The sequence below is a fragment of the Drosophila ficusphila genome, unplaced genomic scaffold (assembly GCF_018152265.1).
Source record: "Drosophila ficusphila isolate 14025-0441.05 unplaced genomic scaffold, ASM1815226v1 contig_197, whole genome shotgun sequence".
Classification (NCBI taxonomy): domain Eukaryota; kingdom Metazoa; phylum Arthropoda; class Insecta; order Diptera; family Drosophilidae; genus Drosophila; species Drosophila ficusphila.
In genome coordinates, this window is record NW_025064091.1 from 5197314 (window position 1) to 5222062 (window position 24749).

The 24749-nt window shown below is 48.8% G+C and overlaps 2 protein-coding genes across 4 annotated transcripts; both read right to left on the reverse strand.

Moving 5' to 3' along the window:
- Window positions 1–495: 495 nt before the first annotated feature.
- Window positions 496–19552, reverse strand: LOC108097510 (histone acetyltransferase p300). Its single transcript, XM_017199823.2, has 13 exons — window positions 19436–19552; window positions 18442–19050; window positions 17938–18336; window positions 13658–17872; window positions 13300–13589; window positions 13071–13228; window positions 11163–11273; window positions 9852–10800; window positions 9427–9657; window positions 9117–9347; window positions 8525–8922; window positions 6456–8007; window positions 496–5880 (listed from the first exon to the last, which is right to left on the reverse strand). The coding sequence occupies exons 1-13, from the start codon at window positions 19488–19490 to the stop codon at window positions 4936–4938; spliced, it is 10143 nt and encodes a 3380-aa protein (XP_017055312.2). The 5' UTR covers window positions 19491–19552; the 3' UTR covers window positions 496–4935.
- On the reverse strand, window positions 19473–24198 carry LOC108097511 (uncharacterized protein DDB_G0285917-like). 3 transcript variants are annotated; one of them, XM_017199825.2, is made up of 2 exons: window positions 24087–24198; window positions 19473–21194 (listed from the first exon to the last, which is right to left on the reverse strand). In XM_017199825.2, exon 2 carries the CDS (start codon window positions 20698–20700, stop codon window positions 20005–20007), a length of 696 nt encoding a protein of 231 aa, XP_017055314.1. In that variant the 5' UTR covers window positions 20701–21194; window positions 24087–24198; the 3' UTR covers window positions 19473–20004. The 3 variants fall into 3 exon arrangements, with proteins under 3 accessions (XP_017055314.1, XP_017055315.1, XP_017055313.1); XM_017199826.2 differs by lacking the exon at window positions 24087–24198 and adding an exon at window positions 23732–23973; XM_017199824.2 differs by lacking the exon at window positions 24087–24198 and adding an exon at window positions 22546–22709.
- Window positions 24199–24749: the final 551 nt, after the last annotated feature.

The window sequence follows — 24749 nt, forward strand, 5'->3', positions numbered from 1 at the left end:
AGGATGATGGCAAGGCTTGATAATAACGGATAATTCCCAGCAGCGTTCAATCCATAAAATCGTACTAAATATAAAAAGAGCGGTACGGACTTCGCACCCAAACAGCTCAGTCGGAGTTCTGCAGACTTCCGCCTGGCGATATATATATTATATATACGAGCCTCAAAAAAAAAGTTTACACAATAATCAAGGAGCCGAAAGGCCAAAAACCCTTTCGAAATAGTGAATCACTTTAACCCAATAATTCAAGGGCTCTCGTTTCTGGATTATCAAATCTAGACGCACCTGTTTTCTTATCGCGGTTTTTAATATGTTACGCCTCTGAGTTATATTTAATTTTACTTGCAAATATGCATTGCGTATTTAATCAGTCATTATTTTTAGCCAATTATCAGACATTTCAGTAGCTTATACAATACTTGATTAATCTTACTATGGATGGCTGTTCATTTACCTTCAAATATTTCCCCGAAAAAGTACCAAGAACAATAAGAATTCGATTTAATTTCATAATTTTTATTTAAATTAATTTATTTTACACTTTCAAGCAAAGTATTTAGTTAATTACAGTGTTGTTGGTTTTTTATTTTGTTGTTTTTGTTTGCTTTGTTTTGTTTCGCTTGGTTCGCTGTGATTTTGCATCAATACGACAAAAAAGGAAGGGAAATAAAGTAGGAGATAGAGACTGGTAGAAACAATAATAGTATTAATAATTATAATCATCGTAATAATAGTAAAAAAAATATTTATATATTTATGTTAATTCATACACTCATGTAATGGATGTGTATGAAGTGTTTGTGTGTGTGGGAAGGGGGATGTGGGTGTGTGTGTGTTTTTGGGGGTGGTGTTGGGTGTCATTAAATTAATGAAATCTGATAGAAAAGTCAAAGTCATCTTATCAGCTTAACTGTCGCACTATTTTACAAGTAGTTATTATGTCATAACGGTTTATCATTTATCATTTATCGTTATCGTAATCATTAGCATAAACATTATCGTACTCATTATTATTAATATTAGTTATTAGTATCAATCGTTTCTCTTTCTCTTTCGTTTTTGTTTTTCCATTTGTTATCTCTTGTTTTGTTGTTGTGGTTGTTGTGTTAGAACTAGTTTTTACTAAGGCTTGGTTTACTTTACACTTGACTTATCTATTCTTCGCATCCTTTTTGTGTTTTTTGTTTATCCCCTTTCTCGAGTTCATTTTTTTTTGTGTTTTCTGGGTTTTTATTATAAGAAATTACATTTTGTATGCATAATAATAAACGCGTTTAGCAAAGTGCTTCGTCTTCGGTTAACGTTCTTCGTTTGTTTTTCTTTTTTTGTTTTGTTTTTCCGCTGCTACTGCATTTAGAATAAATGTTCATTTTATAATTTACAAGTTGGCTTAACTACTTTCATATATATATATTTATGTATATATATCCCCCGCTCTCGTGTGATCGATCGTATCTATATATAAATGTGTATATAGCGCTGGTTTTTAGACTAAGGCTTAAACTCTAGGTATCATCCGGTTAATGCGTTTTGTGTTGCTTCTAAGTTTTCTGGTTTTCTGGTTTCCGGCTTTACTTCCTTTTTTTAACTTCCACCTCTTCTTTCATCATATATAATTGTAATCACAAATAGTTTTGGAATATGCTCTCTCTCTTTCTTTCTTTCGCTCTTTAAACGGTTAAAAAACGATAATTGATGTGTCTTTGCCACTTGCACTCGCACACTCATTCAGCCACTCTCTCTCTCGCTCTCTTTCACACCCATAACTTTGTTCATTGCTGCTGACTGTGTGGTATAAAAACAAAAACAATGCGCAGAAAAAAGACGGCAAGCAGCTCTTTCCCTCTCTGTCCCCTCGCGTCTTCCTCTTTTCTTTTTTGGTTACTATCGTGGGTTTAATTAATAATTAAACGCTGCGCCCGCTAATCCGATAACTATTTTTTAAGTTTAGTTTTATTTTTTATTTGTTTTGCACCAGCACGCGGCGTCTGCGTTTTAAAGGCAGCGTCTTGTTATCGCAACTATTATCGAGCAACGATTGTCGATAAACAATTACCGATCATTGTTCCATACGTTTAAAAGTACAAAGGCATTCGGCGGCAGAGCCCAGTGACTTGAGTATGTTTTCGTTTCTATATATAATAATATTTACTTTAACTTGTATTATTTTTTAGTTTTTTGTTTTTGGTGTCTGTTTTTTTTTGTTTTGATTGTGTGCAGCGCAGCGTGGGTTTCGCACTTTTCTATTTTAGTTTTGTGTTATCGGTTTTATCGGTGGCAGGCGCAGCTTTTTAGTTGGTTTTCCAATGTTGTCTTTCGCTTAGCTAAAGAAACTATGCGCGTTTCGTTTAAAAACACACTAGCTAAAATTATATATCCCGATACATGTATATATATGCCCTATATGTGTGTGTGTGGCGGTGTTGACCTATATATATAAACGATATAACCGATTGTTTCGATATATGTATGCGCGGCTTACGAACTAGGGCATTGGATTTTACAAACTTTCGCGTACTACACCTATCAGTAATCGTTTATCAGTGATCGGTAAATATATATATATGTTTATATATATTGTATCTGTATTTGTATTCGTATTTATGTATGTATATGTGTGTGTGTCAGTTGGGTATTTACATTAATGTTAGTTACTTGCTCATGTCGCAATCGAAGGCATTTTTTATGCGCAGTGAATTAGTATCCTAATATCTAAAATTTACAAAAAATCTCCTCAAATCTTCAGCATCTACTGTCTCGCTCTCTCGCACTGTCTTCCGTCTCTGTCTGATTCTTGGGCGGCGGCAACTGGTAGAAAGAAAACAGTTGGAAAACGAAAACAATAACACCTCCTTCCCTCCCACATACCATCCTAAAGATATACGACACAAAAATCATAGTATAGACGTGATACAATCCGAATAATGAAAGAACCCAGTTGGAAACTACAGACTACGTCTAATAAATAGTGATAAACCTAAATCGCGTTTTAGTCTAAAAAGTCTATAGCCTAGATGTTTTGTTTTTGTTGTATGGTTTTAGCGTTAATAAATAGCAATCGATCCTGCGTCCCCCGTATAAAATCCTTCCTGCTTTTGAGACAAATGGGATTGGCGCTCCTTATCCTTTTCCTTTTTTTTTCTTTTGGCTATCACAAAATCAAATACTAAGTAAAACAGTAAGTTATGTACAAAAAGGTCGAAATCAAATGGTTGTATGTTAATCGAGGAATTAGGAACGCGCACACACACACTCGCATACAAACACACACTCAATCGCACACACACACACACACACGAGGCGGTCCTTAAACGTAGATCCTTAATCAATATAAACAATCAATCGTGAACAATTTGTTAGAAATACAACTCTAATTTGTTGTCCTACGTATGAATAATATATATACATACATATACGCATATACATATACATATATATATATATGTGTGTTGTAAATGTTAGTTCCTTAAATAGTTCAAGTACCCTAAAAACTGTTTTCAAAGCATTTTGGCTATTGCTATTTTGTTGCTTTTGTTAATCATACTCCCTTTCGTATCGCTCCCCCGTTCATCCTGCTCCGATGCTAATCTGTTTGGTGTTTCGTTTGCTACTGTCCTGATTCCTGATTCCCCTAAAACCTCATCTCTAATCCTCCTACTACTCCTACAACTCCTCATCCTCATCCTCGTTTATATTTATTGTTGTCTGTCAACTGGAAGTGATACCTGGGTGTTCAGATGTGGGGTTGCGTTAAGGATGAGGGCCTCCGATTCCGATCTCGTTACCGATTTCGATTTTCAGATTCCTATTCCGTTCGATCAGTGTATAAAAATATGTATTTACTCTATGCGTGTTCCCAAATTTGAAGCTCCTATAAGGAGCACTTAATCAACTGCCGATCGCCAACAGGCACATGTTCACTATAGGCTATATATTTTCTTGTGCGGATGCGGATGGTCGGGTGAATTGCGTCGCGTCGTCATCAACTACGTCCGTTATCGTCATCGTCATCGTCATTGTCGTCTGTCCACTGGCTTACAACACTACAAGGGTACAAAAAACTTAATTCAACTTTACAACACGCCCTAATCCTTCTCCTCCTTCTCCTGCTTAACTCACTTTCCACACAAACTTTCAACTGAGTGGCATTGGTTCGTCTGCTTTTCTCGTGGCGGAGTCACAAAATAAATAATGTTTACACGTTTTAACACATCTCGACTTTCGCTGCTTAAAAGTTAAGTCACTAAGGAAAGGTTGTCAGCTTTCGCTCAACGTTTTAAACGTTGTCACCCACCTCGACACCACCCTCTCCTTATCCTCATTTATCCTGATCCTGATCCTGATCGATGATTTCCTAGAGCTTTCTACTTTCGGTTTGAGTGGGAACAAAGGAATTGCATTCATTAATACATCGTGTGTTTTTGTGTGTTATTAGGGCATACGAAATATATTGATATATATATTTGCTTTAGAGCGGACTTAAAAATGGAAATCGAATCAAGATGCTTTGTTCAAATTTTGTCCTAGACTTAAAATAGGGGATCTCTATAGTGGTGGTGGGGATGTCTTAAGCTACAGTACAAATTAGGTGTGATATTTGTCGGGCATAATTATATCATAACGCTATACAATAGGGGTGCGGTGTTCGAAAAAAAAAAATAATAATAATATTAAGTATTAAGTATATTATAGTCGATAAAGTTTAACACACACTGGTGATCCCTGCTGGCGGATGTTGGTTGTTGTTCTTCTTCTTCTTCTAATTATTATTGATGCTGTGTTGTTGTTGGTCGTCGGTTGTTCTTCTTCTTCTATATATGTGGACATTCTCAGTCTCTGTGGCTACCACCCGTTGTAGCTGCCGTTGTTGTTGTTGTTGCTGCTGTTTATGCTGCTGTTGCTGTTGCTGCTGCCTCCGCTGCTGTTGCTGCTGCACTAGAGTCTCTCGACGAACTTGGTCAGCTGGTCGGAGGCGTCGGGCAGGGCTCCTCCCGCATTGCCAACGCCCACGTTGCCAACATTAACGCCGACACCGACACCGACGCCAACGCCTACGCCCACGCCCACATCCTGGGGGACGCCGGGGAGCGGCGACTGATGGTGCATCCCGTGGTTGTGCATGCCATCGTGCGGCGGGCCCTGCGGCGCCGGCGAATGGCTGCTCATCACGTGGTGCGGCGAGGGCTGGGCTCTTGGCGAGGCGGACGGAGCGGCACGCGGCGAGGGAGCCGAACGCGGCGAGGGCGTCGGCTGCGGCGAGCGGATGGGCGGCGAGGAGCGGGCCGACTGCATCAGCTGCTGCTGCAGCGAGTGCGGTGTCGGTGGGCCCATCACCTGGGCATTGGGTCCACCCCCGCCGCCGCCGCCCACAACCGCCGACGGATTCTGGGCGTTGGCATTCGGCATGGCCACCTGCATCATCTGCTGTTGCTGCAGCGGCTGTTGCTGCTGCTGCTGTTGTTGCTGCTGCTGCTGCTGTTGCTGTTGCTGCATTCCCGGCGGCATGCCCACGCCCATCTGCTGTTGCTGCTGTCCGGGTCCCGGCTTCACGCCCACTCCGACGCCCACGCCCACACCGACGCCGACGCCCACCTGGTTCTGCTGCAGCATGTTGCCAGCGGCCGCCGCACTGGCCATCGAGTATTGATCACCGCCGGGCACGGCGCCACCGCCGCCGGGCACTCCGACCACGCCTCCAGCTCCGCCGGCACCGCCCGTATTGAAGTTTCCGGCTCCGCCGCCGCCGCCGCCGGGGAACTGCTGCTGGCCGGGTCCGGGTCCCGCTCCGCCCATGTGCGGACCGCGCTGGCGCTGCGGATACGGCGGCGGGTACTGCGACATCTGCATGTAGCGCATCTTGTTCCAGTTCTGGTTTTGCACCTGAGACGGGGGGTGGGAACAATTGCTCAGTATAAAGGCCGCAACTCACAAATTGGGTAAACTTCGTTGTCGAAGGTTATGATTCAAATTCAGGAGAAAATGTGAAGGGGGTTCTTGTCCCAAGGGTTTTCATTAGTTATAAATACCTATTTCTATATATGTATATAACCTTTTACAGTCTTTACAATCTTTCTGTTAGATATCCCTCAGCTTTAATTACTATAAAACCAATTCAAAGGACTATTTTGCATCAAGCAGAAACGTTAATTTCTATAGCATCTCTATAATATGTTTGCATTCTGGGTTCCTCCCTCTATTAAAGTGTGTGTAGGTATTTCCCTGATAGCTGCTATAAACATTTTACATATATGAGTTTCAAAGCTGGATGAACAGCAACCACCGCAACCTTATCGCTGCTGAAATATACTGTGTTTCTGAATGCTGGCTTCTCAAGAATTTATGACTCAACTCAAAATTGAATACATTATAAGCTACCGATTGGAACTCACAGAGACTCACAAAAACTGAGAAATGGGTTGGTTTTAAATCTAGAATTATCCGCTTTGATCACTCACCATTCCTCCTTGGGTGGAGACGCCGGGCGACATGTTGGGTGGCAGGTTCTGCAGCATCATGTTGGGCACGCGGTGCGGCAGGCTGCCGGGTCCACCGGGTCCACCTTGTTGCTGCTGCTGCATGAGGTTGACCTGCTGCTGCTGCTGGTTGGGATTCATCTGCTGGGGGCCACCGCCGCCCTGCTGCTGCTGGTTCATCATGTGCTGCATCTGCTGCTGCTGCAGCACCTGTTGCTGCTGCTGCTGCTGTTGCTGCTGCTGCTGCGAGTTCTGCGGCCCGTTGCCCGTCTGCTGCTGCTGCAGGGCTCCGCCGCCGGGTCCACCAGGTGCTCCGCCGCCCGTCGCCGCATTGATCTGCGACTGGTGGCTCTGCTGGCGCTGCTTGATGATCGCCGCCATGATCTGCGGATTCTGCTTGAGGATGGTGAGAATGTGCTGGTTGCTCTCGTTGGTGGGATTGTTCTTGATCTTCTGCATGATCTGGGCGAGCTGTTGGGTGTTCAGCACTTGGCCGGTGGCACTGCCGCCACCGCCTCCTCCGCCGGCTCCCGGAGGCGGACGCACTCCGCCAACGGTGCCGGCCATCGGCGGTGCGCCCATGCCCATTCCCATGCCGCCGTGCTGTCCGCCGACGGACATTTGTCCGCCGCCCAGCTGGTTGGGTCCGCCCAGGCCCATCATCTGCTGCTGCTGCTGTTGCTGCTGTTGTTGTTGCTGCTGCTGCTGCTGTTGCTGCTGCTGCTGCTGCATCAGATTGGGCTGCATCAGCTGCGTGGGCTGGCGCATTCCAGTCGCATTGTTCGCATAGCGTGCCTGGGGATTTCCCCCGCCCGGATTGGCTCCTCCGCCGCCGGCGCCTCCACCGCCCCACTGATCCATGGGCAGCAGGTGATTGGCGTTCAGCACGTTCAGTCCGCAGTTGCCGGAGCCGGGAACTGGGCCGCCAGTGGGATTGCCACCGCCACCGGAGCCCAGTTGGCCAACGCCTCCGACGCCGACGCCACCGACACCAACGCCTCCGACGCCCACGCCTCCAACGCCGACGCCCATGCCGCCCAGTTGATTGACCACATTGGGATTGGGTCCGGCTCCGCCCATCGAACGGTTCATGCCGGGCGGCGCCATCGGACCGCCCTTGGCAAAGGCACCGCCGTGCGAGACCTGCTGGCGGGCCGCCTCCTCCTGCACCTGTTTCACCACCTGCAGGACGTGCGGCGATGGCGAGTGACCACCGGCTGGCTTCATTCCGATGCCCGGCTGATGCGGATGCGGCGAGGTCATGCCGCCCATTCCACCGGCACCGGCTGCACCGGAAACGGGCGAGGGCACCGCCACGGTTGACGGCGACATGCCGCCAGCTCCCGGTGGCAAGATGCCCGCCTGGCCCGGCATCACTTGCTGGCTGACGGCCACGCCGGACATTCCCACAACGGGAACGCCGCCGGCGACGACCGTTGATCCGCTGACTGCCACCGGTCCGGGCAGAGCGGCCGGAGCCGCCGTTCGGGACATGAGTGCCACACGACGGCGCAGCAATTGCTGCTGCTGGAGTCTGGAAAGAAGATGATAAGCGCGTTGTTAGAAAAATAATTTTCGAAAACATGACTAAAGGCTGAACTCAACCTAATGCGAAGTTTTGCTCTCGAAGATAACCGGCGGCGCATCTTATTTAAAATAGTCATAAAAATGATTTCTCAGGAAAAAGTTTAGAATTAAAAAACGGAGGATGCTTCCGATTCGAAAGGCGGACGAAATAACAATGTTTTAGCATTGCAACTAGGGGTGAGCAAAAAGAAGTCTGGTATTATCGGTATATTTCTTATTTTCTGCCTATCGTTGACTGTGCATCACTTGAGAAATTAAAAACAAAAACAGCTGTCATAAAGGCAATAAAAAATAACATGTCATGACATGTCATATGTAAAGCATATCAAAGTTTATATGTACATACATACAAATATCCTAATCAAATGTATGGATTAAAAGAATGCCATAAATGGTAGCATCTAATATATCCTTCGCCACATTTGTGTTATAGAAAGATATATTTAATTGTTGGGAAGACTCACTTCTGCTGGAGCTGCTGTTGCTTGAGCTTGTGCTTGATGTTGGGACAGAAGGGCACGGGGCACTTCTGCTCCTGACAGTGCTTGGCGTGGTAGCAGCAGAGGGCGATGAGCTGCTTGCAGATGGGACAGCCGCCGTGCGTCTTGCGCTTGCAGTTCTTCGTGTGCTGGACGACGCGCTTCATCTTCTGGCAGGACGGCAAACGGCAGTTGGCATCGCGGCACTGGCAGGCGTGCACCAGGGACTGGATGCAGCGCTGGATGGACTGTTTGCGGGCCTCCTGCGGGTTCGCCTGCTTGTGATCCGCCGGCGCCGAGCCGTCGTCGATGTCGAAGCCGAGCTTCTCCATCTTGTGCGGATGGCCGACCTTCTCCTTGCACACGATGCACAAATCAAAGTCCTGCGGAGTGGATAAAACAAGGGTAAATTATTGTCTGTTTCTCGCAAAGATCCGCTCTACACAACCAGCTCTATGAAACGGCGGTTTTATAATGATTAATTATATGTACAGCTCTCATGTCTTATCAGTGTTCACAGATGCGAACATGATTGTGAACAAAGTATTAGGGAACAAAGCGGATTGGGATTACTCACATCACAGACGGTGCAGTGGTAGCGCGTCTCAACCGCCGTCTTGCAGTTGTTGCAGGTGTAGACGAACTTGTCCTGGCCCTGGTTGTGCAGCTCGTACAACATGGACAGGGTGGAGAACTGGGCCCGTCGCAGCGACGAGAACTCATAGTGCTTGTCGCGGGCGAGGGTCAGGAAGGCGTCGCGTCCGTCCATCAGATCGCATGTGAGCAGCGGATCGGGATCCTGGATGGGCTGTAAAACCGGAAACCGGGAAGATATCCAAGTTAGTTTCTCCTGAAGTTCGAGGTTGCTGCGAGGATGCAACACTTACCGCCAAACTCGCTGCCGACTGCGCCGAATGCAAACGGATGACGAAGAAGACCTCCTTGTGCTTCTCCATGGTCGCGTAAATCTTGGCGGAGAGATCGTTGCCCGACTGGTGTTCGTTGGACTTTTTGCTGTTCTTGCGCTGCGCCGCCTTCGACTTGTTCGACTTCTTGGCCTTCTTCTGGCCCTTCTTTTTGCCATCGCCGCTGACCTCGTTCTCCTCGATCGAGAAGAGCTGCAAACAGTTAAGGAATATGATTTAATTAGATATCTAAATGGAATAGTTATTGCTACAGAAGAGTTTAATAAACATAAGTAATAAAAAAGTAACTGAACTGTTGTTAATCAAACAATTTACGTATACAAAAAGGCTAAAAATAAATAAGTTAACTTGGTGAGTGATTGAGTAAGTCATTCAAAATCAATTACATTTGCTGCCGCTGCTGCTTCGGCTGCCTCGGCCTGCTTGCGCTTCTCCTCCTCCTCCTGGTCGAGCTCCTTGATGCTCTCCTCCAGAACGTTGGGCCAGAAGTCGCCCTCGAAGTAGGGCAGCTCGGCGGCGGAGCCCAGCTTGTCCTCCATCGCCTGCTTGAGGATGTCCTTGTAGTCCTGGATGATGCGCTCGATCATGCCCTTGTCGAGCATCTTCTTGTACCACTCCTGCAGTCGCTTCGGCTTGGGTATCTTCTGGTCCGTCGGATGGCAGTGGAAGATGTAGTCGTCGCCCTCGGACGGCGGACACGCCCAGATGTGGGCCATTGTATAGCCCAACTGCTTGACGTAGTCCATGTAGCCGAGCAGGATTTCGTGATATACCGCCGTACGGTATTGTCTTGGCCGGAAGAAGTGCACGGAATCCAGATAGGCGATGTACACACGCCGCGTATTCGGCGCCGGGCACTCGGATCCGTATTCCTGGACGTGCATGCCGAAGAAGCAGACATCGATGCCGTCCACCTCCTCGAAGGCGAACAGGGCTTTTGCCCGATACGGGAACTCGTTCATCATCTCGCCCTGCTCCACGAATCGCCGCCGCATGCCGGGCTTCACCTCGACGCATTTATCGGACGAACTGACCACACGGATGTGCACCTCGCCGGCGCCCGCCTCCTTCTTCTTGAGGAAGTTGTTCACCCGCGTCTCGATGTAGACGCCCAGTTTGGTGGTCGGCAGGCGCTTGGCATTGAACTTGTTCTCCTTCCGCTTGGAGTTCTTCTTCTTCAGGCAGTTGTCGCACACAAATCCGCCCGGCCAGATCGAGTCCAGCCAGAGCACACAGATCTGGTGCTGTTTGCGTCCGCACTCCTGGCAATCGACAAAGGGTTCCAGCTCCAGGTGGTCGTTCTTCATCTCCTTGAACTGGTCCTTTTTGATTTGACTAGATTTGATTATGATAAATTGAATGGTTAAATGATTGAAATAGATTGATTGACAAAAAAAAGGGGAAGTCATTGGAATGGTTATTTTAAACCATTTTTAAATACCTATTATAGTACTTAAATTTAAAGATTAGTTCAGTTGGGGTTGTATATCAAACTAGAATCTTCATTTGCAAAGTATCTTTGATCTAATCTGAACCTGAACTAACTGATATTTTGTTAAATATACCTTTACTGGTTTTAAAACGATTATATCTTTGATCACTGATCACTGACTTTCTATAGATTTAAAAAGTTGAAAAACCATTCCATGACTCGAAAGTGTACTAAGTATGTTCTATTTAATGGGGTTTTTACTCACGTTTGCGACTGCAGTGGATCGTCTCCCAGTGTGACCGTATCGCCCTGGATGTCGTTAAAGCACTTTTGGCAGTATGTGTATCTATTTGAGGCGACACCGTATTCCTTTAGACTGTTGTTTTTTGTATGGTTGATTTTTCGTAATTCGTTTGCAATGCGTTTTATTTTTGTATTTTGTTTTTTAGTTGATGGACGAAATTTCGAAGATGGCAGCCAAAAAGGGAACACAACAACACAGGCGTGTGTACAGGTGTATGGGTGTTCAGGTGTACAGGTGTTCGGATGTACGGATGTACAGGTGTGCGTGCAAGCGAGATGGTTATATGCATTTGGTCAATTGCGAGTGTGTGAGTGTGGTTGTTTTTTTTCCATTTTTGTTTGTGTCAATTTTCACACACATATCACACACACACACAGAGATGGTACACACAGATACAAAGATTGATAAAGACACGCAATAATAATACAGTTATGAGGCGACACAGATTAACGGGTATTATTATTATTTTGGTTTTTGTTGTAGTTGTTGCGGGAGAGAATAAATAAAAAAAAACGAAAAAAAGGGAAAGAAAGGAAGAAACAAAAAGAGTGATTTAATTTGCATTAGAATTTTTGTCACATTAATACAACAATTAAAGGGTTAATCATTATAGGGGTTTAAATATCCCAGGAATAATACGATCTTATAATTATAAACAAACTGAGATACATTGAAACACGATCTGTTCTTAAAGTTTGATTCAATTACAGTTTATATACATGTACATCAGAACTTTTAGTTTCAAAATCATTAAGATTTGAAAAAATATATCCATAAGATATTCGGTTTTTAAAATTCCATTAAGTTTAAACTTTTAAACAGATCTTTTAGTTGGGATAAAAGGAATCAATGTTAGTTATTTTTTTTCTTAAAAATCCCAAGAAATGTATTTAAGGAACTTAAGATTATATATTATAAAGTACTTATAAATAGCCTGGGATATTCAACCGCTTAAATACAAGACCTGTTTTAAAATATTTATGTTTTAATGTACAGATCATGTTCTTATTTCAAAAAGGATTCGATTTATTTGTTTTTGGTTCGTTTTGCTCGGTTCTGACTACTCGAAAAATGTGGAATGTTAAACCTCGACTGAAGCCAGGGATCGGATTCGGATTGTTTTGGATCTAGTCCAAGGAGTTAATGGCCATGATGGATCAGGGGATGCATCAAGCAGCAGCAAAAGCGGCGATATTAAGGGATATTAAAGGAGCATTAAAGGAAGGCGTGTGTGTGCGTGTGTGTGTGTCATTGTTTTTTTTTCTTCTGTTTTGTATATTTTTTGTTTCCGAATCTTGAATTGTGCAATGTGCAACATTTGTAATTTCATGTACACAGCAATATCGGGGAAAAAACACACACACAGATAAAACACAGAAAAAGAAAGGAAGAGGAAGAGGAAGAGGCAAAAGGATCGAGGATCGGAAGCCATCAAATAAGTGCACAAAACGGACATTTTATATATGATATAAAGATGCTGAAAGCAGCCATCGAACATTGAGAGCAAGCGGTTCATAACTAAATCACAGGACCTGTTCTGGCTTTTACTTCTTGTTCAACACATTTTAAAATACAGCCTAAACATCAATTTGGATATTTGTACATTTTCGTTCGAGAAACTGGTTTCAAAAAGATCCTTTTGAAAACCGAAACAGGCCTCTCTGATCGCAAAACTCTGACTGGATTGAAGAAATACATTCGTTAACGAACAGGAACAGGCGGATTATCTACTATACATTTCACATCAAACAGAGAAACAGAAACGAAACGGAGCCAAGCAAAAGAGTTTCTCTCGACTGGCGAGTGAGTGGGTTGTGGGTCGGGATTTCTGGGGGATCGTATCCAGATGGGATCACATACGACACATACCTGTTCTGGTAGCTGTAGTACTTGGCGTCGCGAGGAATCGTGCAGAGCTGCTTGCCGTAGCAGCAGAGCACCTGGGGATTGAACGTGTACTTCCTGCCGCAGCAGTATCCCAATGCCTGCATCACAGGATCGATCTCCGCCTCAAAGACTTCGGAAAGCTAAGCCAAAGAATAGGTAAGCAATTAGTTTCCATTCCTCAGAGATCGGTTAGCAATGCAGTTGTTAATACCTTTGTGCAGTAGCGATAGACCCGCGAGGTCTTGCGATTGTACAGCCAGGCGTTGTCGAACATCAGCCACACATCGTCCACATACTCCCAGGGATCACTGTACTTGCCGTTCTGGATGTTCGTGCGTATGGTGCCCAGGTCCATGGGCTTCTTCACGATCTCGAAGTAGTCGGGAATGCTCAGAGCCTGCGGATCAACGGGATAGCGAAAGGGCACGGACTCGGGCTCCTGGCGATACAGCTTCTCCAGCGTTGGCAGCAAGGCGGTGCGCAGCTCTTCAGGATTGAACTCTGTGGGTTTGGGAAGATCCAATTGTAAGTACAAACCATTGTATCGATAAATAGTAGCTTTAACTTACGGCACTTCTTCTTCTTGTCACCCGCATTGGGAGCCAGTGGTTCGGGGACCAACGGTTTCGTATCCGTCTTCGGTTTGATGTCCACCGCACTGCCTCCCGCTCCGCCATCATGAGCGCCATTGATGTTGTCCTTGCCACCACCACCGCCGCCGCCTTCGCCATGGTGATCACCGGCAGTGGAGCCGCCAGCCTCGTCCACGTCCATCACCTCCGTCTTGATCTTCACCTCGCCATCGGCACCGTCCTCCGTTTTGATCTCCATCTTGACCATGCTGGTGCCGTCGTTGTTCACGTTCTTGCCCTTGCCGCCGCCCGTCGAGCAGTCCATTTGAGAGCTGTCGTTGTTGCCGCCGCAGCTGTCGTCCATGAACTCCTTCTTGATGTCGTCCTCCTGCTTGATCGAGTCCAACTTGCCCTTGGAGGCCATGCCGCCACCGGCGTTCCCACCGCTGCCACCGCTGCCGTTCGTATTGTCGCCGGATGGCGATGGTGTCTCGTCGTCGTTGTCCCGCGCCGCAGCCTCCAGAGCGGCCATCTGCGAGGAGAGACTGCTGGAGCTGCTCATCATGCGACTGCTGGACGAGGACGATGTCGATGTGGTGGTCGCGGCACCCGCCGCTCCGCTTCCGCTTCCACTTGCCCCCGACATCAGGAGCAGGGGATTGCTAGCTGCCGTCGTAGAGGTTGCTCCTCCGCCTGCTCCTCCGTTGCCACCGCTGCTCGTGGCCATCGTGGCGGACGTGGGTGTGGACACAGAACTGAGTGGCGTACCCGAGCCCGCTGACGAGGCAGATGACGAGCCGCCCGAACTGACGCCCGCTGCGGTGGCGCCACTGCTGCTGTTGTTGCTGCCACTGCCGCTGGAGGCACACGTGGCCGCCGCCGAGGCGGGCGTACTGCTGGCCGCCAGGCCAGAGGCACTGGTCGCCGGCACTGGGGAGGCGGGTATGTACGGTGGCGAACCGGGACGATTGCTCAGCGGCTGTTGCATCAGACTGCTCACCGAAGGCGGGTTGTTGTTCGCACTGCTGCCGTTGTTATTGTTATTGTTGCTGCTGTTGTTGTTGCTATTGGAGGGTGTGCCAATCGATGGTCCGTTGGAGAGGAACCCGGGCGATGGACTGGGAGCTGAAACCGTTACATTCGAGGAGGATCCTCCCGTTCCAGGCGCTCCGGAACCCGCATTCAGTGCCTCCAGACTCGTCGGCGTTGGCGGCATGTTGTTCAGCACACTTCCGGGTTTCTGTTGCTGCTGCTGCTGTTGCTGTTGCTGCTGCTGCTGCTGCTGCTGCCCTTGCTGCTGCTGCATCGGAGAGCTGAAGCTGTTGCTGGTAGCCTGCTGCTGTTGCTGCAGGGGCGTGGCATTGCTGAACGGCGACTGCGGCAGCAACATTCCCTGCTGCTGCTGCTGCTGTTGTTGCTGCTGCTGTTGCGCCTGTTGCTGCGCCTGCTGCTGCTGCTGCTGGTGGATGTGTCGCTGCTTCATGATCTCGCTCAGCTGAGAGTTGGCTCCAGTGCCGCCGTTCGCATTGATGAACTGCTGCTGTTGCTGCTGTCCGGGCACCGGACTGGTCAGTACATTGGTCGTCTGGTAGGGCGACAGCGCCGGATTGACCACCATGCCACCGGGACTGGGTCCTGGGGGGCCAACGAGCATCTTGCCCGCTCCAGAACCGGGCGGCTGTTGCTGCTGCTGCTGTTGTTGCTGCGGGAACTGCATGCGCTGCTGCTGCTGCAGGGTGAGCATGTTGCCGCCGGGCGAGTGACTGCGCATGGCCACCATGTTGTTGGCGACACCCACGCCGACGCCCAGAGCGGCCGCCGTCTGCTGGCCGAGGATGCCGGGTGGACCCTGCGGACGCAGCTGCTGCGGCGGCATCACTCCTCCGCCCATCGGACTGATGCTCGGATGGAGGCAGCTCTGCAACGGCTGTTGCTGCTGGCCCTGTTGCTGCTGCTGCTGCTGCAGTTGCTGCGGCGAGAGAACCACTCCGGCCGCACCGCCCGCTGCACCGCCGGCTCCACCGCCAGCTGCTCCTCCTGCTCCACCGCCGCCGCCGGCCACCGGATTGGCAACTCCGCCCTGCTGCTGGTGCTGCATCATCAGCTGCTGCTGGTGCTGCTCCTTGCGCTTCAGCCGCTTCTCCTCCAGCTCCTTCTGGATCTTGTAGATCTTCTCGGCCAGCAGGTGATAGTACTCGGAACGGGAGTTGGCCATCTCGTACATGTCCTTCTCGACCTTCTCCGCATACGAGACGAGGTTGTGCATCCGCTTGTCCTGCATGGTGGTGGGATCCGAGGTGGGGAAGATGGCCTGCACCAGCTTGTGGACGAGATGGTTGCGCAGATCGGCGGTCACCGATTCCCGCCAGTCCTTCTCGTTGTCGCCGGCCGTTCCGGCGCTCCCACCATTGCCGCCGCCACCGCCGGGAACTCCGCCTCCGCCAGTTGCTCCTCCCGTTGCGGCGCCCTGATTGGGATTGCCCGCGTTGCCACCGCTGCCCGTCGTATCGGCGGGCATGAGGACACTCGATCCGGCGGCCACCTGACCGCCGCCACCCGCACCACCGCCGCCGGGCGCTGTGGCCGCTCCTCCTCCGCCACCGGCGCCAACAACGTGACTCTGCGGATGCACTTGGGCCACCTTCAGCTTGTCATTGGCTCCACCGCCGCCGGCGGCGCCACCGCCACCGAAATTGGCATTGCCGAAGCCACCGACGTTGACCGAGAGTGGTGCTGGAATGTTGCCACCCAGCTGGGCGGGATTGGGTTGCTGCTGTTGCTGCTGCTGCTGTTGCTCCACCATGTTGGGCAGGCCACCGCGGCGTCGCTGGTTCTGGCCCTGCTGCTGCTGCTGCTGTTGTTGGAGCATCTGTTGCTGCTGCTGCTGCTGCATGCTGTTCACATCGTTGGGCAGGACATTGGGTCCGCCTGGTCCGCCGGGACCGCCTGGTCCGCCGGGACCGCCTGGTCCCAGAACGCGAACAGCCGGCTGGGCGCCCTGCATGCGAATCACGGGCGGCAGACCCTGCTGTTGCATTCCGCCGGCGGGAACGGGCGATAGTCCCACCTGGCCCATGCCATCGAAGCGACGGAGCTCCTGCTGCTGCTGCACCTGCTGCTGATGGACCTGCTGCTGCTGCTGGGCCAGCTGCTGCACCATGTCCGCCGGCGTCTTGGGCGCCCCGGGTGCTCCGCCCGCTCCCTGTTGCTGGGATAGCACTATGGCAGTGTTCTGACCACCTCCTCCCGGTGCCACCTGCTGCTGTCCCTGCTGCTTCCCATCCACCACCAGGCCGGTCAGATTGGCCTGCTGGTTCTGCTGCTGCTGCTGCTGTTGCTGCTGCAGATTGCCACCAGCACCGCCTGCTCCACCGCCGCCGGCGGCTCCAACGGGCGCCGGTCCAGCATTTCCGCCCGGACCGGAGTGGTTCTGGCGAAAGGGGTAGCAGATGATGCAGTTGCTGTTCATGCACGTCTTGTAGTGGAGCAGGATCTGGCGCGAGGAGGCGCAGTGCTGCATGGTGCAGTCCTTGCTCTGCTTGCAGCTGCCCATGTGCGCCAGCACCGTCTTCATCGCCTTGCAGTAGTTGACGTTGCACACCTCGCGGTTGGGGTTCAGGTTCTCGCGGCGATTGCACTTGTGGGCATGGAGCAGCAGCATCAACTGCTGCTGGATCTGGCGCTTGCGATCGTCGGGCACGTCGCGATTGCCGCCGCCGCCGGGACCGACTGCTTGTACCGTACCGCCGGCGCCGCCGCCAGCGACTGCCGGCACACCGGCCACCGTTCCCGCACCGGTGACAACGCCACCGGCTCCGCCGAGACCCACGCCCTGCTGCTGCTGCTGCTGTTGCTGCTGCGACGTTCCCGGCTGCTGCTGTTGCTGCTGTCCGGGATGCCCGATCAGCTGATTCGGCTGAGGAGGTCGGGGACCCATCGCACCGGGCTGCTGTTGCGCCAGCATCTGCTGCTGCTGCTGCTGCGGATTCCCGCTAACCAGCTGGCCAGTGGGCACGGAGCCATCGCCTCCCAAGGTGGAGAGGGGCACCACGGTGGCGACTGGCCGATTGCCCTGCGGCATTCCCGGCACAACGCCGCCGCGCTGGGCCATCTGCTGGGCGATCAGTTGCTGCTGCTGCTGTTGCTGCTGCGGATTGTTACCGCCGCCGGGTCCGCCATAACCCACTCCATAAGGCAGACTGTTGAGTTGGCCTGCGAAGCATTAGGAAGGATACTTTATAAAGCGTTTCCTTTAAGTAAATCCGATCGAAACTCACCCATTTGCATGTTGGGCGTCTGCATGCGTGGTCCTCCGCCACCGGGTCCATTGCCAGGTCCGCCGGCTCCTGTGGCGGCGCCCATTAGATGTGGACCGCGTAGCATGTGCTGTTGCCCGACCATGCGACCCATCATGGGGCCGTTCTGCATGTGCATGCCCTGGTTGGGGGTTACGGCACCGCCGCCGCCGGCACCGACACCCACGCCCACACCAACGCCTCCTGGTCCCGAGCCGGGTCCTCCTGGGCCGCCGGGCACCGAGACGGCATTGATCATGCCGCCGCCGCCGCCGCCAGGCTGCTGCTGCTTCAGCTGGTTGACCATGCCGCCCATGCCGCCGCCAACGCTATTGGTCAGCACCATGTTGCCCAGATTGCCCTGGGCGATGGTGTTCATGCCTGCGGGAGAAACAAGAGCAAGGAACGTGGTTATCATACGTTTCATTTGGGTTCAAGTTGCAGTGAAGTTGGATTGATTTTAGAGGTATCCGATTGAAGACTTACCTGGTATGGCATTCATGCCGTTGTTGCCGTTATTCGATATCGACATGGGCATCGAGTTGACCATGCCCATCTGCGTGCCCACCACCTGCTGCATGCCGCCCTGGTTCGGTGACTGCAGATTGGGCGACTTGCTGCCCAGCTGCTGCATCCCGGGAACGACCATGGCGCCCTTTTGGCCCTGCTGCTGCTGTTGCTGCTGCAGCAGGTGCTGCAGCTGGTGGTGGGGCATCTGATTGATCCTGTTGGCGTTGCCCGTGCCGGTGCCGTTGCCGTTGCCATCGTCGCCGCCAGTTCCGGAACCGTTGCCGCCGCCGGCTCCGTTCATTTGGGAAGGCACAACGCCGACGCCGACAACACCGCCGACGCCCACATTCACACCACCGACACCGACGCCACCGGGTCCGGAGCCAGGTCCTCCGGGTCCCTGGGCGGGCGGCTTGTTGGGCCCTCCGCCGGGATTGGGTCCCGATGTGGAGTTTGTGGTCACGCCGGAGGCACCGCCGCCTCCATTGCCGCCACCAGCGCCGCCGGTCAACTGATCCGACCAGCCGCTGTTCGAGGACACCAGCTCATCCGGCAGGTTCTCCTCCAGAAAGTAGGAGATATCCGCTGAGGGGGAAAGCAGAACAGGATTGGGTTGAGACAAAATGTTAACTTAATTGGTATTCAAAACACTAAATGATTCATCGTCGAAAATTGTGAAATAAATACTATACTCCCGATTGAATTAAGAAAATTAATTAGCTTTTGTTGAAAGTTAAAGTTAAAATTTAATTTAACGTGGAACCAATAAATTATGTTATGTTGTAAGAGGTGTTATTTAATTACGATACATTTTTACAGCTTTTGTTCCAAAAACTCCTCGATAATTCCAAGAACTTTTTAGTTTTAACAAGTAATTCACAAAAAAAAAAGATCAAGTCGTGCTGTGATTTTGTTTTCTCCTGTCAGGACGGGTTAACTGTAAATAGTGTACACTTCTAGATTTACTCACTTGGATCCATTTTGACCCGCTTTTGGGGCGGTTCGTCTAAGTGATCGGCCATCATATAGAGTTAGTTGGATTGTTCCGTCGTGGACGCACGCGAATCCACAGAACGAAAACGAAAAGCGAAAAAAGTTGTCCCGAAAACGAACGTTTGGATAACCGAAGGAAATTATTTCGGGGGAGAAAAGCGTTCCTCAGTTCACCGATTGTTTATTTCGAGTTGGTTTTCCTTTTCAATTGGGTGCTTTAATTAGTTCTTTGATTTTTTTTTTTTTTTTTTTTTTTTTTTTTGTTGTTTGTGTTTGTCTCTTGATTTGTCCCGACAACGTTGAAGTCCCGTTGTTAACTGATTTTCTATATCCAGGAGCTTGTGCTTGTTGGCTTTCAGATTTGACAGTTGTTGCACAGGTTGCCAGAAGGTTTTTGTTTCAGTGTTTTAGGGTTTTAGTTAGATTTGATTTTTGTTTTGTTTTTTCTTCTTCTTCTTCTTTTTTTGTTGTTGTTGTTTTGGACACTTTGCAACACACGTAACGCACATACAACACACAACACACACACAGAGAAAAAAGAGGCACTCAAAAGGCGTGGCTGGCGAGGATTGGGATTTGGTTTTGGTATTTGTATTGGATTTTGCAATCAACGGAGGAGGTTGCTTTTGTTGCTTTTCTTGTTGTTGTTGTTGATGATGTTGTTGTTGTTGCTGCTGCTGCTGAGGTGGTTGTTGCTAAGGATTTTGATGGTGCTGTTGCTGTTGCTGCTGTTTTCCTGCTGCTGATCAATTGGCGCTGCAACGACAGCAACAACGTGGGCGGCGCTATCGTCACCGCAACGACGCCTGGTGGTGGACACCACGTCGTCGTCGTCGTTGCCGCTTCAGATTCTCCTCCTTCCGCGCCTCCCTCTGCTCCTCCTTCCACTTGCGCTTCCGCTGATCCTGAAGGACCGCGCAGCCGCCACCACCGCCTCCTCGTTGCGGCGCCGTTGAGATCGTTGTCGTTGTCGCCGCCACTGGCTCTTTGGCCAGCTGACAACTCCTCCCGCTCCCGCTTCCGCTGCTCCTCCTCCTCTTCCCGCTGCTGCTGCCTCTTCCTCTCTTCCCGCTTGGCTTGTACCGCTTCTTCTTCGTGCTTCTCTAGCTGCAATTCGTTGATGCCACTGTCGCTGCTGGTGTTGTTCTTGTTGTTGTTGTTGCCGCTGCTGCCGTCTTTGTTGTTGTTAATCTTGTTGTTGCAATTGTTGTTTGTCGAACAGCAGCAGACACACGCGTGCATTTTGTGTTGTTGGGCCCCAAAAACACCAAAAGTTGACCTTGGCTGGGCGGCAATGATGTTTGTTTGTTTGTTGTTGTTTGTTGCCTGCCTGCCTCCACTGAGCGAAAAATAACGGTTGTTTTGCTTGGCTCTCTCTTCGGCGTCTGTCTCTCCCTTTTCTATCCGCCGTTTTATCCGCTATCTTACATCTTTTCTGTGATTTGTTTTTTGGCGGCTTTTTTCGAATCCGCTCGTTAAATATATATATTATTATATATGCGTGTGTACAAATTATTTGGTATTCTTTTTATTTTGCTGCACTTGATTCGGGTTTCGTTTACAATACAAAAAAAAAGAAGCAATTCACATTGTTGGCTGTTGTTGGGTTTGTTGTGTTACGGTTGTTTTTGTTTTTGTTGCTGGCGTTTGCTGTTGTTGTTATTGATGCTAATGTTGATGATGTTGTTGCTGCTGCTGCTACTGCCGCCGTTTGCCGCTCTAACATTGCACATAAACTGTAAACGCACAAGAAGAACAATACTGCCTATTAGATTATTGAAACACACACGAAAATATTGAAAGCAATATTTATTTATTTTCTTTTTAGCCGCGCGCGAGTGGTCAGCGAAACGAACGGGCGGGGAAAAGGGAAAGAAAACGAAACGCAACGAGACGAAAAGAGGGCGAAAAGGGAGAATGGGAACTAGAATTCTCTTGTTCTCGTTGTTGCGCTCTTCTTTGCGCCGCTTGACGACCACACGCTCTCTCTCACTGTTCTTGTCTCGCAATTTTATTTCGCCAATACTACGCGCTGTACTCGCTGTTCTGCTCCCAGACGTGTGGACGTGTGTTGGCCTCTCGCTCTTCTGCGAGTGGTGCACACCACAAAAATGAAAATAATAAAATTTATTTTGCCGCCAGGGCCCCGAAACAAGTGCCACCGCAATGCCAAAGTTATAAAGAAATAAAAGGAGAAAATAATCTTGAATTGCAAGGGTTTAACATTAGGGAGAAAAAAATATTTTTCAACGGCTTAAAAAAAAATGGCAGAGCACTGTTAAAGTCAACTAGAAATGCCAACCGGCTTAGCCTGTAGATCAGAGTCCCATTTACATTTTAAATGGCCGAAAAAGTGGCCGTATTTTGGTTTTGCTTCCGCATTCGAGCGGCCATCATATGAAATTCAATTTGATGGGGCGGCGAGTGGCGAGTGGGGTGCGAACGGGACGACACTAGTAGTGGGGCTGTTGGCTGACAAAAGCTTTCACACACACACGCACACATTGAGAGTTTTGGGGCGCGCGTACAGAATTCTCACAGCGACGCCAACGACGTTTTCACCACACGGTTACACACAACAGCGCAAGTACACGCACACACACTCAAACACACGCACACCAGAGCCAGGTAGCGAGTCCGTAGCGAGCAAACACGAGTCCGAGAGAGAAAGCGTATGGTGGTATTGGTGCTCAAGCGGCATTTGTGTGCATACACACACGACGGTAAGCGGCAACGAGTGCGAGGAGCATTGGAAAAAGAAAGAAAAACAGACGACAGAAATATATTCCATTTTTTTCTGTGTTCGCTCGTCGTTTTCGTTTCGTTTTCTTCTTCACGTCGTTTCAAAGTTTCTATTGCAGAAATTTTTTGTGTTGTCTCCGCCAAGGCGTTTTTTATTTTTCCCGGCCCGCACAAAAATCGCAAAATTATTTGAAGAAAATACGAAATTCCAGAAAATGCCGTAGAAAATTCGAAAAAAATTTCGGCCACATTGCGGCCCGGTTTCGAATTTTAACAACACAACCAATTGCCACGCACTAAATTTCTAAATATTCTTTAGAATTTTCCCGAATTTCGGTTTTGTACCATATATTTTTCACATTTTCCGGCGATTTTAGAAAAATCCCACAAACTTTTTCGCAACACTAAAACAAAAAAATTTCAGTCCGCTTGTGTTAATCGTTCTCCGAGCCAAAAATGTTTTTGCTTCAGTGTGACCGCGGCTGGTCGTTCAAATACACCGTCGAGCAAGAAAATTCACTAAAATATACTGTGTGCCACAACACGCGAGTGCCCGCTCTCGCTCTGCTCTCGTCACTCTCTCACTGTTGGTCCGCTGTTACGGTCCAAAATCCATACAAATGCGGCAGTTAGCACTCTGTTGGCTCCCTGTACAGCTGTTAACCTCTGTCAAGAGTCTGCTCCGCTCACTCTCTCGCTCTTTACGGTGACGAGTCCGCTCACGCTAAGGCCTCTCAGAGAGCCGACGCGCAGCACACGCACACATATGGCGAGCCAGATAACGAAACAGCGAGTTCAGAGATGCGCATTACCGGTGACGCATTCACCGATACGTTAATGCAGCCGCAATCACTGCCTGGTCACGAAAAATGAGCACGAAGCACTTTGAAAAAAGCAATACCATCAAGCTAGAATTTTCAAAGCTTTTTTGTGTGCTTAAAAATCTTAAAGAAAATATTGTGTGGAAACTAAATACTTAATATTTTTTTAGTACAATAACCAAAGCATCAATTTCAAATTTCCCAAACATGCTAGAAAACATGTAATACTTTTGGCAACAAAATCAATAAAAACCTTTCCCCTTTTTCCTACATGGTCTATTCAATACAATTAAATATTTAAATGAATAGCTCAAAAAACAAATTGTTTAATAATCATCGATAAAAAAAATAAGTAACGGAGGAGCGCGCAAGTAACCTGTCACTAGGGTTTGCGCATTTCTAGTGGGTGCAGTGTGAGCGCTTTTGGTCGCGAGAGACAATGACACCGAGAGAGAGCGAGAGAAACAAGCCGAAAAATCAGCCGCCACAGGATAACACTATCGTTGTCCTTGTCCTACGAACCGGTGGCCATGCAAACAACGCACAGAACAAATTAATTTTCAAATTGTTCAATAAATGCCCCTTTAGTTCACAGTTTCCCGCCCGATTTTTGGCCAAAATTCTGTGTTTTGGGCCCGCTCTTCCGTAAACTTTCGACCACTTTTTCCACCGATTTTCGCGCGCTGACGAACGACGGCGTATTTATTTACAATTTTTTTTTTGTTAGCGGCCGACGTTGTTTGTTGCACATACACAGCGCACTCACACGCTTGCACTCTGGCACACTGACGCACGCACACCGACACGTTGTCACCGAAACGAGCGGGATGGCAATATGGTTGGCTAGCAGACGTGACGTGAGTGCAAGCGAGATAGCACGCGCCAGACTCAAGCGAGACGGGTCAGCGAGTGCCAGAGATTTGGTTCTCTCTTTTGCGATTGGGAATAAATGCCCGACTTTTTAACACTAGATGCGCTGGCTCTGGTTATTTAATTATGATATTTTTCCCGGGGCATTGGCAATCGGCGGCATTTATTTTGCCGTAAAGCACGTAAAACACCAACCGATAGATCCGACGACGTTACTGCTGCGCTTCGCGTGTACAATTTGCGCCAATTTTCCCCCCTTTTCACGTCTTTTCTTTTTCTGCCCAGCGCCGCTCCTCTCTTCCTCTTCTTCGCGCTAGCATTCGTCTGAGGCGCAGAACTGTCATTCTGGTTACTTTGTAGCTAGAGAGCGTACTTAGCCTTTTTTCTAGCTATTTTATGCCTTTTAATTATATTTTTATAATATCAACACAAAAATATTGCTAAAATTGCACTTTCAGAGCTTTTGCTTAAAATGGGTTAGGACTTTATATTAATAAAGTTACCTTGAGGCTTTAACATTTATAACAAAAATATCAAAAAGCGTGATCGTAGTTTTTCTGGACCTTTACTCTGTACTATAAAATCACGCAGAATCATTTCGCAACCTGTACAGCGTTCAGTACTTAAATTTTGAGTGACTTATAGTAAAATTATTATATTGCTTTTGTTTTTTAACCTTTTTACACATTTTCAGCACTTTTCATCCACAATATTTTCTTCCCGGTAAAGTGTTTCGCGTGAAAAACTTGGCAATGTTAATAGATATTTTTCCAAGTAAATACATAATTAAAATCACGCTTTCCGACACTATTAATGTTTAGGCTACCTTTCTTTAAAGTGCTAAGCTACCTTTTTCAT

Coding starts and splice junctions, on each gene's coding strand:
- LOC108097510 (XM_017199823.2), bottom strand. CDS start 19,490: ATGATGGCCGATCACTTAGACGAACCGCCCCAAAAGCGGGTCAAAATG. Junction 19,051..19,435: donor GCGGGTCAAAATGGATCCAA/GTGAGTAAATCT, acceptor TTTCCCCCTCAG/CGGATATCTCCTACTTTCTG. Junction 9,658..9,851: donor AAGCAGCAGCGGCAGCAAAT/GTAATTGATTTT, acceptor AACTGTTTGCAG/CTCTTCTCGATCGAGGAGAA.
- LOC108097511 (XM_017199825.2), bottom strand. CDS start 20,700: ATGCACGCGTGTGTCTGCTGCTGTTCGACAAACAACAATTGCAACAAC.